Source organism: Cicer arietinum, chromosome 5, assembly GCF_000331145.2.
Source record: "Cicer arietinum cultivar CDC Frontier isolate Library 1 chromosome 5, Cicar.CDCFrontier_v2.0, whole genome shotgun sequence".
Classification (NCBI taxonomy): domain Eukaryota; kingdom Viridiplantae; phylum Streptophyta; class Magnoliopsida; order Fabales; family Fabaceae; genus Cicer; species Cicer arietinum.
In genome coordinates, this window is record NC_021164.2 from 62679860 (window position 1) to 62697385 (window position 17526).

The 17526-nt window shown below is 26.1% G+C and overlaps 2 protein-coding genes across 3 annotated transcripts in view; both read left to right on the forward strand.

The window, feature by feature from the left end:
* Positions 1 to 1160, forward strand: part of LOC101504609 (nucleobase-ascorbate transporter 6) — a 5600-nt gene extending 4440 nt beyond the window's left edge. For both annotated transcript variants that reach the window (XM_004501894.4, XM_004501895.4), the window contains exons 12-15: positions 6 to 97; positions 214 to 291; positions 398 to 558; positions 757 to 1160. In XM_004501894.4, coding sequence (XP_004501951.1) covers positions 6 to 97; positions 214 to 291; positions 398 to 558; positions 757 to 975 — 550 coding nt within the window. In that variant the 3' untranslated portion in view covers positions 976 to 1160. The remainder of the gene's footprint in view (positions 1 to 5; positions 98 to 213; positions 292 to 397; positions 559 to 756) is intronic.
* Positions 1161 to 11015: 9855 nt separating this feature from the next.
* LOC101505135 (uncharacterized) lies at positions 11016 to 12545 on the forward strand. Its single transcript, XM_004501896.4, has 3 exons — positions 11016 to 11377; positions 11480 to 11604; positions 12185 to 12545. The coding sequence occupies exons 1-3, from the start codon at positions 11095 to 11097 to the stop codon at positions 12308 to 12310; spliced, it is 534 nt and encodes a 177-aa protein (XP_004501953.1). The 5' UTR covers positions 11016 to 11094; the 3' UTR covers positions 12311 to 12545.
* Positions 12546 to 17526: the final 4981 nt, after the last annotated feature.

Consider the following 17526-nt stretch of genomic DNA (forward strand, 5'->3'; position numbering starts at 1 on the left):
TACAGAGAAAATGCAGGCCTTTTGGCCTTGACACGTGTCGGAAGTCGAAGAGTTGTGCAGATATCGGCCGGATTCATGATTTTCTTTTCAATTCTCGGTGAGTCAATTAAATGCGATAAATTTGTAATTTGAATATTTGATTATCTACTTTGCCACATCTCAGTACATTTTCTCCCCCTTTCAATAATTGCCATCATTTCTTTCACTGTGTAGGAAAATTTGGAGCAGTTTTTGCTTCTATACCACCTGCAATTGTTGCTGCCTTATACTGCGTATTCTTTGCTTATGTTGGTATGTAGGATTTATGATAAACTCAAAGAGGCATTTATACTTTTATTTATTATGATGCTTAAAAGAAACACCATATAATGTTTCATTTTTCATTCATCATTTGTAGGTGCTGGAGGTCTTAGTTTTCTTCAGTTCTGCAATCTAAACAGTTTTAGAACAAAGTTCATATTAGGCTTCTCTATTTTCTTGGGCTTGTCTATCCCACAATACTTCAACGAGTATACAGCAATTAATGGTTTTGGTCCAGTCCACACAGGCGGAAGATGGGTATGGATAACATCTATAAACCTTTTTACATTGCCAGTCAATCACAATTATTAAATCAATCAAAATATTCGACTTTAATTTGAACTACTTTAAAAGTGCAATTTTTTTACAGTCACTGCTAATAATAAAATACATAAACTAGGATTTGTTATTTTGGATGAGTTTACTTACACTCATAATTTTTGATGTACATGACAGTTCAATGATATAATAAACGTTCCATTCCAATCAAAAGCATTTGTTGCGGGTGTTGTGGCATTTTTCCTAGACAATACTTTACATAAGAAAGATTCATCTATTAGAAAGGACAGAGGAAAACATTGGTGGGACAAGTACAAATCATTCAAGGGTGACACAAGAAGTGAGGAGTTCTATTCACTTCCTTTCAATCTAAACAAGTATTTCCCATCTGTTTAATTGTTCACAACAGAGCAAATATCAGATTGAATCTTATTATTACATTCTATATATAGCCATATGAGTAGTCTTCCACTCTATTATACCATTTTGTAATACAGTTATTTTCTTGCACTTGTTTATGTAAATTCTCATCAAGTGGATTCACGTAGTAAATGTGCATGGCTAATTTTCCTTTTTTGATACATCATGCATTGTTTGCATTTTCTACTGTATTTATTCATACTATCTATTCATTTAAATGTTTACTTTATTGAGAGAGAATTGTGAAATTGAATCCATTTCATTATGAATAAATTGAGTGATTACATAGGATATATATATATATATATATATATATAACAAAGCTAAACTAAACCTCCTGATTATCTAACTATAACAGCTATAACTGATTAACTGCTTCTGCGTAGGTTTCTGAGTATCTTTCCTCCTTTGACCTCTTAACATTGGTGTTAGTTAGTGATTGCCCCCTGTGGCTAGTAGCTACTTAAAATAGTGATTAGGATTTCCTGCAATTATAGAAAGATACTGGCACTTTCGGTTGTTTGATTTCAAATCAACGGTTGAAATCATTTTAATTAAAAAGACAATTTTTAATTTAAATTGTTTTATATAAGATTGATAATCAAGATTGAAAATTATGTATTTATTACATGATATCGATCCTTAATTTAGATTTATATAATCTCTCAATTTCAAAATTATTGACCATATCAATTTTTAATATAATTCTTTTTAATTGTACCCTTAAATTTATACTTACATAATTCTCAATGTAATATTTTTATAATGCATTTATGACATTGATAATAGACCAATTAATTGTTGGGAAAAATAGCATAAGTTAAAAAATTCAAGACACAATCACAACACAAGAATATAACGTGGAAACTCCAAAACCGGAGAGAAAACCACGGCCGCTGCCTAAACCGGCAACCAGAGAATTAATACTATGTGAAAATTGTTACAACACATAGACTTCTCTCACTCACACCCCAGTACAACCACACTCTTACAAAGCAAATATTTAAACTAAGTATACAAGCTTAAAGTGCTATTGCTGACTGGTGTATTTGAAAACAAATGACCAAAACCCAATATATAGCCTTGACCTTTTCTTTATTCTCCCACACTAAAGGATGTGAGACTTGCAATCAACCCCAACAATCTCCACCTTGATTGTAAGAGTTCCAGCTTCCGCTTCCATTGTCTTACCGACAATCATACTCCACCATCAAAAGTACACTTCACTTGGAACTAAACCATCCCAAGAATTTTCTCCACTTGGAACTAAACCATTCCAAGAATTTTCTCATGTCGAAACCTTGCTGAAATTAATGGTGCAACTCCCATGTTGGCTTCCAGGAAGTTCTTCAGCCATCGACACATCACCACACACCTTGCTTCAATGCCAACCAATGCCGTGTGTTGTTCTGAATCCGCTAGCAATAACTTGTCCTTTTTCATGGTATAGCGGAAATACCATAAGGACAAACTTTATCTTCTAGATGAGATCATCATCATCTCCCCAAACAAGGGAGACCTTGCCAGCAGACTTTCCACACCTTGTGTAATCCTGATTGTATAAGCACATCCTTGACTTGTACTTTCCACAAGCCAAAGTTGATTCTTCCATCAAACTTCTCTATGTCAAACTTCATAACGCTTGAATAAGACATAGCAGCTGCATGCAGACTGTAAACTGTGCACCAAGTAAGTTCCCAGGAAAGAGAGGTGGGTCACAACAGACACGCTTAAATACCAAGTCTATCCTTAGCCAGAACCTCCCTAAACAGCACTTTCACAGAATCACCTTTCCCCTAACAATACCAAGGATAATTCTTTTCTGATGTGGAAGATCAGACAAAAAATTCAAGACACAATCACAACACAAGAATATAACGTGGAAACTCCAAAACCGGAGAGAAAACCACGGCCGCTCCTAAACCGGCAACCAGAGAATTAATACTATGTGAAATTGTTACAACATATAGACTTCTCTCACTCACACCCCAGACACCCCAGTACAACCACACTCTTACAAAGCAAATATTTAAACTAAGTCAGATACAAGCTTAAAGTGCTATTGCTGACTGGTGCATTTGAAAACAAATGACCAAAACCCAATATATAGCCTTGACCTTCTCCTTATTCTCCCACACTAAAGGATGTGGGACTTGCAATCAACCCCAACACTAATAAGGGTAATTTGATAAAAGTAGAATTACTTCTATTTCATTTATATACTTTTATTAATATATGTGAAATGATCGGATAACTCAATTATTTTGAGATTTTGAGATGGAGGGAGTGTAAGAAACAAACTTTTTGAGTTAACATTAACTGAACTAAGTGTATGACATTTTCAAATCTTAAACGTATGTCATTCTAAAATCTCAATTAATCACGTAGTTAATCCTTCAGATCATGTCTTTTACTTGTTTATGATTATATTTTCGAGAGTAAGCTAATGTTTTCGTTTTTAGATGTGTGAGTGTTGTTAGTAATAGTTAATTGTGTTAGTTATTTAGGTGATTTGATTGAAATTATAAACACATCTCTAAGTTTTTTTAATAATAATTTTACATAATAGTTTGATTAAAGAAAGTAACTAACAAATTTGAGAACTAAATAACCATTAAAAAATACATTAAGATATTTTTATAATTTTGATACAATTAACACTACTATGAACTCACATTTAAATACCATTTTACTCAAAAAATTGTGGCGGAAAGTTACTCAGTTTCTGCAATAGAATGCTTGTAGTCGGAAATGAATTTAAACATTTTTTTATGAACAATTGAATTTAATCCTTAGATAAACAAAAACTCACCACTTTGATACATCTTGTATTATTAGTATTCTTTCTAGTAGGAAACTTATGCGAGCAAAGCCACCATTGAAGAAAACAAAGACACTACACTTGCACAGGAATCTTCTCTCAATCTCAGAGTCTCCATTGACAATGCTTCATCCTCATCTCCAACTTCATCATCTATAACTTATAACTTTAAATGTGTTCAAACACGTGTTCATAATTTTAATTTACATTTAATATTAAACATGTGTTCATAATTTTAATTCCTTGAAAATATTAAATTAATTTATATTTTGTAAATCAGTTTCAAATCGATTTTACAGCAGTTTAAAAGTGTTTTCAAATTAATTTTAATTAAAAATTGATTCAAAGTATTAAATTAGTTTCAAACCAGTTCACAACTGAATCGAAATTAATTAAAAATTAATCAGTTTTCAAACTACTAGCTAGTGTAGTTCAATTCACTTCAAGTTTTGGACTATGAACATCCTACAAATTATTAAATTAACAAGGTTTCCTCTATTATTTTATTTGTTATAGTTTCCTCTATTATATTGGTTATTTTAGTATTTGTCTTATTTGTCATAATTTGTATTTTGGCCTTTCCACCATCAACTCCTTCGATTCCTTAATTCAAATCAATTGAACTATATTAGCCTTTTTAAAAGACTTTCTTTTTCTTTTGATGACTTATTTTCTTATTCTCTATATTATAAAAAATCTTTAAAATACATCTCTAGATTGATTAATCAAAAGACATTCTTTTTGTCAAAGTATATCTATGATTTGACCACCAATCAAGATGAAATTGGGAGTGAGAAAAGAAGCTACTTTTTTGTATTTAATAAAGTCGGTCAATGCAGCAAATACGGTTAGGTAGCTTGATAAGTGAGAAGCACAACACTGTAGTGTGTAGGAGAAACATGTCAGCGGTCCTCAAGATCTTTTTAAACACAAAGTAGGCCTTAAAAACAAGGTCCAACATAAGATCAGGCCAAACTCATTGTTCGACTGTTAAGTTTGTGAAAAATTTACTCAATATCTCCATTTTTATATTTATATCTGCACAAATTTATGAAAATATTAAAAATATCTTCTTTTTTTTTTAACAATTTTATTAAATCTAAAATCACTTTTTTGGTTTTTTTTATTTATAATTTCATCATTTTCAGAGTTAGTATAAAAGATTTCTGGTAGATAGAATTTTTTCAGTAACTTTCGAAAAATTATTTAGAAGAATTCCGATACACAGGGTGTTTTCGGAAAACTTTTAAGAAGTTTTCGGTAAGGTATTTTCTGAAAAACTCAAAATGATTTTCGAGACAGAATGGAAAAATTTATATTACCGAAAAATTTTATTCAACTTTTTCGGTACAAGTGTTTGTCAAAAACTTCATTGACAAATTTTCTAATACACATCATTTTTCTTATTACACCATAAATAATAATTAATATAATGTAAATATTTTTAAATAATGATACATCATAAATAATTAATATACCATAAATACACCATTAAATAATTAATACACCATAATAATCAATAATTAATACACTATAATTAATAATTAATACACCATAAATTGTCGTCTTATATGAGATGCTATCGAACAAACATTTGCCGGAAGAGCATCATAGACATAAAGATTCAAAGTCACGTACAATTTTGCCGTTTCTTTCTCTAGTCCTACCCACTCAAAAAAATTAGTTTAAATCAAATGAATTAAATAAATACTAATATAATAACTTGTGGATGAAGTTTTTCGATAGTTTCTGAAAATGTCACGTTTTGCCGGTAGTGCATGTTTTTTCGAAAAACTTAAAATAAAATTTTCAATAGTTTCGGAGAACTTCAAAAATGATTTGCGGAAGTGATGTTTTGTACTAGAATTTTTTTTTTCAAGTTTTTCGAAGTTGAAGTTGTGTACCGGGAAACTTTAAATAAGTTTTTTGAAAAAAAAAGAATTTTTTGACACTCACTTATGTGTTCCAAAAATATCGAAATAAGAAAATAAAAAAAAAATCACTTTTTAATATATATGAGATTATTTGTCTTTTCCTTTATTTTTTAAGGGTACATAAATAAAAGATTTTTTAGAGGTACATAGATAAAAGATTTTTTAGGGGTACATAGATAAAAAAATGAAATACACCGTAAAATTTTTTAAATTTGTAGCGCATGAATTGGAAAACCAAATAAGGTCCATACATATTAATTAATACTGTTATTTTAAATGTTATTAATTATGTTTACAAATACTTGCATATGCGTGTGATAGAAAGGTGTTTCATGTTTTTTAAATACGGCATAAGTAAGCAAAGAGAAAACACACGACACCACAAGGATTGGATACATAATTTAGTACTAGTTCTACTTAACAAAGCATAAACAGAATAATAGTGTGAATTTAGCGGAGCATAATAAAATGTTATGAGAAGATGTGAGATTTGGTGGGCCTTAAACAAGAAAGGTAGGGTTGGACCACAATTGCATGCTTTTCCTTTTGTAACGTAAACACGCTTAAAAGCCCAACCATGCGACACCTACTCATTATGTGTCGTCACACAATTTCGGTGACCCACATCCGAACTAAACAACCTCTTTCGCATTTTCAAAATTAATATTAAATATAATAATTAATACTTTTTAATTATTAAAATATAGCTATAAATGACATAGAAATTAAGTGATTACGTGAAAAACATTCTATCCAACTGTTCATTTGCCAACTCAAAGCTTTGATGTAAAAGTTAAATTTAAGTAAAATAGAGGAACAAAAGTTTTGTGTTTAAATTTAATTTTTATAGTTAAAAAAATATAATATTTATTAATCAAAGTCACATTAATAATTTGACGAAATTTGAATTTGATATTTTTAAGTTACATAATTAAATTCTTACCATCATATGCTCTTAAGATATCAGTTTAGTGGTAAGAGTTTCATATTATAATATAATATAAAAAGATATACTACAAATTTTATATAAAATAAATATTAATATCTCTATTATTAATAATAATTTTATTTATTTATTTTTTAAAATTTATAATTAACACAATATTTTCAAAGCATCCAAACATGAAAACGAGTATTTATTTTTCTTTTGAAAAATACCTCAAAACCTAGATTAAGAAATCAAATGGTCCAAGTTAGATACAAAAGCATAATGTTAAAAAATCCGTTTGTTTAAGAATTTTTTAAAATAGTTTTTATAATATTTTTATTTTTCTGTTATAACATTTTTAAAAAGAATTTAAATAGTTTATCTTAAATATGATTTTAAATATTTCATTTATTTTCTACGATTTTTTCTGAATAATAAAATTTTAAAAAATAAATTAAATGAAAAGTTATTTCAAAAAATTCTTCATAAAAATGATTTTTAGAATAAACTTAAAAAAAAATTATCATGTTAAAATCTTAAATATAATTTTTATTATATTAAAATAACTTTTTATTTAAAAAACAGACTTTTTTATAAGAAAATTTGAAACAAAGGTATATGAATCATATGTCTACGTTACAAATAGCTCTATAAAAAAAATTGCTAATAGCAAATTTGGTCATATGTCACTTTGTTACGTCTACAGTTATATTTTCAACAAAACACAGTTAATCATCTGCAACAAATTATCATATCATCCCATAGTATCAAATACACACACAATCAACACAAGTTTTTGATTTACAGGTTAAGGAAAATATACATTTTTTAACCACTTTACGCTATGAAAGATAATCCATTCATATATGATAAAACTAGCACAGAAGAAGATAAACAACCTTAATTTATTAAAAGCACAATTTTACTTGACTTTACTTTTAAGTCATTTCAAGTATATTTACCTTTACTGTCCAAACAAGTATTATCCGGTTTTTCAGTTTTTCAAAACCCAGATTCGTTTTGGGCATTTTATGTAGAAAAATATTTGGTATATGCCTATCAGGAAATATATATCTAGAGAGATTAAGAAGGTGAATTAGGCTAGTTCATAAGTTTTAAAATTGGATAATTTTAATTATTTTAGTTTAAAAATTGTAATTTTAGTTATTTTTGTAAATGGTCGAGTTAGTCCCACTGACGTGATCTTCTTTTTTGTGATTATGTAAAATAAATAATTTATTTTTAAAAATTTTCACCTCATTTATTTTTTTTTATAAAAATTATCAACTCATTTATTTTTAAAAAAATTGTCAAGTGTTCTATTTTGTTGGCATTAAAAAAATTTTAAAATTTAAATATAATTTCAATTCTTTATCTTTTACTTAATATTTGATTTCATCTTTTCTATATTTTTTAATTTATTTTGATCATTTATCTTTTATTTTAGTTATTTATATTTTACTTAATAATTATTTTAATAATTTATCTTTCGCAAAATTATACCAGTTTGTTATTTTTTTAAGGACTAAAATGAACATTACATAAAAGATAAATGACGACAAAGATAAAATACAAAAATGAATATTAATTCAAAGATAAAATACTAAAATTATATTTTATTTAAATTTAAAATAATAAAGTGACAATATTAAAAAAAATGAATTGGCAATTTTTTTATTTTAAAATAAATGAGTTCACAGATTTTGTTAAATAAAACAAATTAGTTGTATATTCCATATAATCATACAAAAAATTATATAATGCCATATGACTGGTCAAAATTAAAAGTACCAACTATTTACAAATAAGGTTAAAATTAAGGAGTTAAAATTATAATTTTAAAACTAAAACATGAAAAATGTTAAATTTTAAAACTTAAAAGGCAAATAGTGCATTTTAAACTTTTAAATATTCAAATTTTCAACATATCAAATTATCCCGTAACTGCAGACAAAAAAATCACTTAACTACTTTGGACCCCATTCACACGGATTAAACATCATTAATGGTCGGATTTTAACGATTTAACAATCAATCCTTAAAAACACTGTAAACAATCCTAAAGGAAATTAACCCCTCTGTGATTAAGACCTAGATTTGGTTTAATTAATTAAACGCTAGTTCAGTAAAGAATTAATTAAACGAGAGTAATGTAATTTGGAATTATTAAATTTCTTTTTTTTTGGTCAAATAGTTATTAAGCTTCTTAGTTTCACTGGTGCATTAATTTTTATGTACTAGACCGTTAGCTTTACCTACAAAAACACACGTTTGAAGCAAACCTTTAAATAATATATAACAAAATATAAGATGTGGTCCTTTAAAATATACAAAGATAATCAATTAGTTTTTTTTTTCAACAAATCAAATTTTTTTTTGTCAAGTTCGTCATTTAAATTTGTATTTGTTTATGTCGATAATCCTAATTTCAAACAAATGAAATTAAAACTCAAAATTCTCTCAATTTTTGATTATAATAATCATAAAAATATAAACCATCAATCAACTTTTAAAAAAATAATTAAACAAAATAGAATTCGATTCGAGTGAATTACATATTAGAGTTGTTGAAATTAAATGCGAAATTATCTTCAATCACATAAAAATTTATTATGTTATTTATTATGATAGAATAACAAAACTCATAGTTCATTTTTTAAAATCTTTAACTAAAAATGATTGAAATGAATATATCTTAAAAATAGTTCAAATTTATAAGTTTTATAAATATAAAAATAAAATAAAATTAAGAGACGTTTGACCTGACAATAAAATCCGTTGAACTGATGCTTATTGCTTATGGACTTTTGCCTAATATATACTGCCTTAAAGTAAACGAGATTTGTTTCATATTCAATGAATTTAGGAATATCGGGTAAGTACCCATAAAAACAAAACGCAATATACGTTAGGTCGAGTTTGAATACAAAATTCAAATTCATTTTATTTGAAATTAGAAATAGAATTATATTAATTGGATTCATATTATATTTGCATCTAATATATGCCATGTAATCATATAGCATATGTATCCATATATTTATATTGTTTAATTGGTGTATCGAATCCACGCATGATTATGAAAGGAAATAAAAGTAAAACAGTAGTGATGAAATTCTGAATCCTCATGCAATCCAAGATTTGGCAATAATGATTGAAGTAGTGGTCGTGGTTGAAAAACATGGGATGCAACTCTTGCGGATGATTATAGGTATTTGACCAGTGATGCAGCATCCTTGTTCCCAACTAGATGATAACTAATGATGAACATGATAACTAACGAGCATCTAGGCAGAACATGATAGTAAGTAAGTTGGTAACGGAACCGACATGAGACAGATCTTAGGAAAGCGTAGTGATCACATGCATTATTCATTACCCAAAGGAATGTAACGTTTCATAGCTGCACATCACATCACTTCACCTACTATGGTCCCACTTGTCTTTATTCTGTTCCCTCATTCATCCAATTATTCATTGCCACATACACCCCCTTTTCCACACCCTCCCTGTTTTCTTCCCTTCTTCACTATATCTTCCTCAATTTTCATTCATAATTCACACATGTCTTTTATTTTCATCTCATTGTCTAACCGTTTCTTTCTATTCTCCCCACACAAATATGCTTCTTTCTATTACTAGTAATATATTAAGACAAGTTTTAGATGGACATTACATTTTGATACATTATTTATGGTGAATTGATACATCATAATTGTTTAAAACATTAATCAACGATTTGGTCGATAAAAATAAAAAAATAAAATAAATATTTTAAAGATATTTGTTAGTATTACTTTATTTTAAAATATAAATAAAAATTGGATGTATTTGGTTTAATTTTTTTGATCAATTTATATTTATATTTTGAGATGAATAAAATATTTGTCTAAAACAATTACTCAATTTAAATTAATGACAATGTCTCACATGTTTATTTATTTATTTATTTATCAAACTAGTAGTATATTGAAGTCAATGTATCACATGCATGTTACAATAATAAAGAAGAATTCCATCAAAAATTATATAAAGAGAAATAATTTGAGAATTCCATCAATTAATATTAGAGTTTTAAATAATTTTTAAATATTTATCTATGAATATTTATTTATCGTAATCCGATTTTAATATAGTAAGTATATCTTTCCATAATATTAATATACCACCAAATTAATATGATATGTAGTTTAGATTCTTTAAACACGTGGTCCTATAGTTCTTAAATTCATATTAAGCATGTTAAGGGTATTATAGGAAACAAAAAATAAAAATAAAATTAATAATATAAAAATTGAAAAGTTTGGAGCTTGAAAATGAGTGGAATTGAGGGAGTGCTATAAAGAGTCTATAGTGAGTGTAGAAGTGGTTCAAGATGGTATAATATTTGATTAATTAGGAATAAGAAGGAGATGGGAAATTGTCAAGCAATTGATGCTGCAACAGTAATGATACAACACCCAAATGGAAAAATAGAAAAGTTTTATTCATGTGTGAGTGCTACCCAAGTTATGAAAATGAACCCTGGTCATTGTGTTGCTCTTCTCATCTCCACAACAATGTATCCAAACAATAATAATAACTATGCTGACACCAAAACCAAAACCAACACAGTTCGTTTAACTCGCATAAAGCTTCTTAAACCTAATGATACTCTACTTCTTGGCCATGTTTATAGACTCATTACAACTCAAGGTTAGTTGCAACTTGCAACCAAATAAATACACCTTTTAATTTGTCTATTCTTCTTTTCAATGATTTTTGGGATTTACCCTTTGAAATGGTTGTTGTGTTTAGAGGTTGTGAAGGGTCTAAAGGAAAAGAAACAAGCAAAGATGAGGCAGAATCTGAAAGAATCAATTCATAAAACAGAAAATCTGGGGTTAGAGATGGAGAAAAAAGCAAGGAAGGTTGACACACAGGTAAATCTCATTTTTGCAAACACTGAAGTTTATTTATCATTGGGGTCTTTTAAATGATTGGATTTGTAAATTGAATTCAAATCTATTCATACTCATAACTCATAATTTCCAACAAGAATAAATAGCTATTAGTTCAACTTATGGAAATTGAAGAGATACATTTGAAGAGGTGAATAGATGTATCTATGTTATTGAAAACATGAAGGGAAACTTCTTGAAAATGTGATAATTATTATTCACTATATCAGAGACTTCTCGTAATGGTCTTTTGTGTTGGTGATTGAGTGTGTAGAATGATGCACACAATTTGAGTTGAACTGTTGTTATTGTAATTTTATTTGAGAGGCATTGAAACACGTTTAATTATGGTGTTTTGTTATTGCTTTGTTTAGACTTTGTGTTTCCAAACAGGAATTTGCTAATTTCTACTGCAGAATGGTGATTGATACATTCATATCAGAAAATTTACATGAATAGAACAGTAATTGGGTTTTGTACTAGTACTAAATTTGATGAGACCTATTAATTATATGCTTTCCTGTGACACATAATTCTAAATTTGTGTGATTTTGATTTACAGACAACAAAAGGTGAAAGAGGTGGAGCAAGGACAAGTTCATCAACTAATAATAATGTTGTGAGTGTCACAGCTAAGACAAGATTCTGGCAACCCTCTTTACAAAGTATCTCAGAGGCAGCCAGCTGAGGGACAGAGTAGCAAGCAATTCAATAACAAAACCCCTTTCATCAATGATTGCTTAGTCATGTGGAAATTAAATATAGTAGATTGAGCTTCGAGGGAGGCCACAAAAACAACTCACAGATGATAAAATTGTCTTATGAGTTCATGCATAATTGTGCATTGTAAAGTTCAAACATCATATATCAGTTAATGTAATTAGATATTACTCTCTAATGAAATCAACCTTAGTTATAACAAATTTTGTGTTAAAATGTTGTTGCTCTGTGTGTTTGTGCTTGTGTTTTAACGCCTCAACAGATCAAAAATATCATGCATTCATGTGTAACTCATTTTAAGTTCTCAACTAAGTTGAAATGAAAATTTGTTAGTTTTAAAAACTGATATGGCATAGTAGAGTTGATAAAAAGGAAATAAATAAATCAGAGTTTACTATTGGAAAAACTCTTGATATGTTTCAAATATAAGAGTGTCTTTAAGCCTATAAGTTTTATAAGTTATAGCTGAAAACCGCAAGTGAGTGGTTTCTCATAGGAACAAAATCTTGGCTGGGGAATGTCTCAACCAATTTTACCCTCCATTTATCATGTTTTCTCTTTAATGGTTGTGTTTATGTTATTTTTAATGAGTTTTAATCTAAAAAATATATATCGTTTGAGTTAAATGAGTTAAAAAGTAGACGAAGAAATTGAGAGTTTAAATAAATTTTAGTAAAATAATTTAAAGAATTTAATGATCAGTCCGTTAAAATGATTTTATATAGTCATTTAATGAATGAAAGATCATCAATATTCTATAACACACTATAAAATATTAAAATAATTGTACAAATGGGAATTAATGCAGTAAAATTAAAACTTCTTATTAAACAACTGTATAGAATTATTTTATATTTATGAGAGACATGTAACTTAGGATTTTTTTTATATATCTTTTTATTTTTAAAAAAAATTAACCATTATACTCGACATTGAAAAATATATACTAAAATATCCAATTTTTTTTGCAACTTTAGGAGGTCCCATTCGTGAGATACAACCATATATTATGTTATAACATTTGTTTTGAATTTAATCAAACAATAATTGTTATTTTAATAAATTAAAAAATAAAAATTTTAAAAACAAATAATATAAATAAAATAAAACAAAATACATTTATTACATTAATAATATTTTATTATTATTTATTACATCAAATAAAAATTAAAAGAAAGTTGTTAACAAAATACAGTTGTGTTGTTATTTTATTTGCAATAGAGACACTTTATTTGTTTTGGCAAGTACTCAACCGCTATGTGATGTAGTTTTTCCGCTATGTGACATTTTATAAATATTTTTATTATTTTTTATTTATTAAACTAATAATTTTTTTATTTTTTATTTTTATTATTTTTTATTTATTAGATAGGAGAAAAAATAGGAGAGAGTTGTTAATAAAATAAAATTGTATTGTTATTTTATCTGCAAAATATTAAAGACATTTTGTTTGTTTTGACACGTCTATTCAACATCAATTTATATTTTTTTTATATTAAATATATTTTGTTTTCTTAAATATTTTTTTATTTGTTAAATCAACAATTATTATTTTGTTAAATTTAAAAAAAAAATTAAAACGTAGTATATGTGGTCATATCTTGGAGATGCGACCTATTGAAGGTGAAAAAAAATTTAATATATATTTTTAATGTGAAATATAATGATTAATTTTAAAAAAAATGATATATAAATAGAAAATCATGTAAATTAACATAAATAATTCCTTTTTGCCTTAGATAATACTTTAGATCAAGACAAAATATGAGAATTGCAGCCATTTAACACCACTCGTGCACCTTTTGTTATAAATTAAAAAAAAAAATAGTTTTATATTTTTAAATATATTTATATATGAAATTCAGTAGAAGTTATTTCAAATTTATCTATTATAGATTAAATAAATAATTTTAAAATTTACTAATTTAGATATTTATATTACAGATTTTAATATGATAAATATCATATTTCAAATAATAAATATATTTTTAAAATTAATTTTTATGATAAACTTTTTAAAATTAATTTTTATTTTAATAATTTTTTTTGAAATTTTATATAAAAAAATTGCAAAATAAAATTTACTAATTTAGATATTTATATTACAGATTTTAATATGATAAATATCATATTTCAAATAATAAATATATTTTTAAAATTAATTTTTATGATAAACTTTTTAAAATTAATTTTTATTTTAATAATTTTTTTTGAAATTTTATATAAAAAAATTGCAAAATAAAATAAAATAATTAAAATGATATTTTATGATAAATTATTTAAAATAATTTTTATTTAAAATTTTAACTTTATTTTTAAAATACACATAAAAAAAGTGGAACCAACCGAGTCTTGTCTTGTCTCAAACAATGCATAGAATTCCCTCACTTTCACTTTTTTCCGTAGCCAAATGCTTTTTCGTTGTGTTTATAAAATCAACGACATCACGCAAATCGTCATTTCATTCATTCTTTTTTGTTTGTCTATTGTCTCTATCCTTCCTTTTCCTTCTTTATCATGAGCAATCATGGTGCCATATATAATCCAGCGAACACCCTTTTACTCTTTTAAATTTGTGGTTATTACCGTTTTTAAAATTCATTTATTATTTAAATTATTTTTATATTTATGTTTGTCTTTTTAATATTATTAGTGAATATTTAATTTCTCATAATTTTCAATACAAAAAGATATATAAAGAATTAATGAGTACGTTAATTTTGATGTTTTTTTATTGTTATTTTTTTTTATAAATGCAACAAAAATAGTATTAAGATATGTATGAAAATGGATGGATGTAAGCATGTAGTCTCAAATTAATAAATATATTCTAGAGATCTTTTTCCCAAAACAAAAGAAAAAAAAAACACGATTACGTTATGTACATTGTACATAGACTTAATTTTTATGAGTCCAATCTTTTAGGAGATTATCTGTGAGTGCAAGTGGACCTTTGCACCTTGCCTACCTTATAATTTAGGGGTCTCACTCACCGGTTATTAGTACTCTCTGTTCATTAAGGTATGTGTGTAAAATAATTGATGAGAGAAAGGATATAATTAACAAAAGAGTAGTTAATGTAATCTTAAAATAACAAATAAAGTTGTACAGTCCTCCGTGCCACAATATAAGTTATTTTAGCTAAAAAAAATATCTCATCTTATATGTCAATATCAATAAAATATGATGTTTTTATATTATTTTTCTTTATTAATTACTATCTCTTGATCAAATCTTGTAATTTTTATTTCACGTGCTATTTTTTAAAATTAATTTTATAAAGTAAATTACAATTTTTATTTATCTATATAAAATTAATCATGTTTCTTAATTTATATAACATTTGTTAAAGTCGGATTTATTTTAAATTCAGAGTGAATAATAACTTTTTTTAAAACAGAAAAATGACAATTGATATTGAAGGAGGAGAGAAATTTGGTTAACATTAGCCCAATAAGTAATCAATCATTACAAAATACTTGTCTAAGAGTTAACAAATCTACTTAATTTTTTTTTCTAGGTTTGATTTATGTCTTCTTCCCATAATAAATTATTAGCTTAATAAAAATAGCATATGTTATACCTCACATTAAATAGAACAAATTTTTAAATGCAGTTTTCAAGAAATTTTTAATGAAATATTTTTAAATATAGTTATTTAATAAGTGTCTTTAAGTAGTTAATAACATTTACCTTTTGCCACATTAATCTCTAATTTTCCCTCTTCAATTCAAAATTTTCTCCATATCCAACACAATATTCTTTCATTGTAATTCTCTTCTTCCCAAACCAAACAACAGATTGTGTTCTCTCACCATGACCACTACATCTGCACCTCCGCCTGACCTTCATTGTTCACACCACCACCATCTTCGTGTTTCTCTTCTTCTCCTCTACCACAAATCAATGAAGATGAATGTGATGAATACCAATTGCATTATCATTAAACGAATTTCTCCCTGTTTGTTGCATGGGTGTAAATGCTAGTAGTAAACAAACAAATGAATAATCTACAAGCTAAAAATATGACTTCTCGCGAGCTAAATCCCTCAAAAAGTTGTGTATGTAGATTATTTTATCAAAATTTTATAATAAAGCTAGTTTAGCATTTCATACTTAATATGTATATTGAGTAGTCCATATATCTCGTAATATTATTGATCTTAAATATAACTTAACAAATTTTAATGAAAAAACTCTTTCAACAATAGCAACTATATCTAATATTGTTAATAGTATTCTAAAAGCATGTAAGTAGTTTAAAAATTGTACCACAAAAATGCAGTGTATGAAAATTCAATAAAATAACTTAATATATTATATTATGTAACTTTTAAATGTTAAAAAGCCCATTCGTTAAAAAAGTCTTTAATTGAATCATCGAGTCTACTTTTTTTTTTTTTTTAGAGGTTTCTATTTGTCACCTTTCATTTATATCTCTCTTCCTCTCAATACACTTAAAAAGACTATTTTACTTCTTTTATTATATATAAAATTAGAAAATTCTAAAATAATTTTTTTTTTGAGAAAAGAAATTTAAATATTTTCAAAATAAAATAGGAAATTTTTTAAATAGTAAATTTCAAAAAAATAATATTATTATTTTGAAACAAAATTTACATTTAAATTTTTTGAGTAAAATTCTAAAATTTCATCATCTTCGAAAGCTTTGAAATGTAGAATTACGTTTCAAAAATATTATATTTCAAATATTTGAAAGTTGTGAAACTTTTGTTAAATGTAGCTTCAAAAATTTCAAATTAATTCAAACTTTTGAAATTTTTTGATTAATTTGAAACATTAAAAAAATTCGAAAGTAATACAAAATTTCTGAAATATTAAATTCTAGAAATAGGAAAATTAATTAATATTTTTGAAATAGCAAATTTCAGAAATTCCAAAATAGAAATAGAAAAAAAAAATTAATGTAACTATTTTGAAACAAAATTTACATTTTGAAAAAAAATCATGACGTGAGATGTTTTAAATAATGTAACATATGATACAATGATGTGATTAATACCCATGAAATTGAAATAAAACGCCGTAAAAATTTAAATTTCAACTTCGGAAAATTTTCACATTTTTAATTTAATTAATGACATGTGAATAATTAATGCATCTAGATAGTTCTATACTATAAAATTATATTTCACGTCATTTAGAATATATTAAAATGTCATT

Excerpts from the sequence above, each read along its gene's own strand:
- LOC101505135 (XM_004501896.4), top strand. The coding sequence starts at position 11,095 with ATGGGAAATTGTCAAGCAATTGATGCTGCAACAGTAATGATACAACAC. Across the intron at positions 11,378-11,479 it reads TAGACTCATTACAACTCAAG|AGGTTGTGAAGGGTCTAAAG; the intron begins GTTAGTTGCAAC and ends TGTTGTGTTTAG. Across the intron at positions 11,605-12,184 it reads CAAGGAAGGTTGACACACAG|ACAACAAAAGGTGAAAGAGG; the intron begins GTAAATCTCATT and ends TTTGATTTACAG.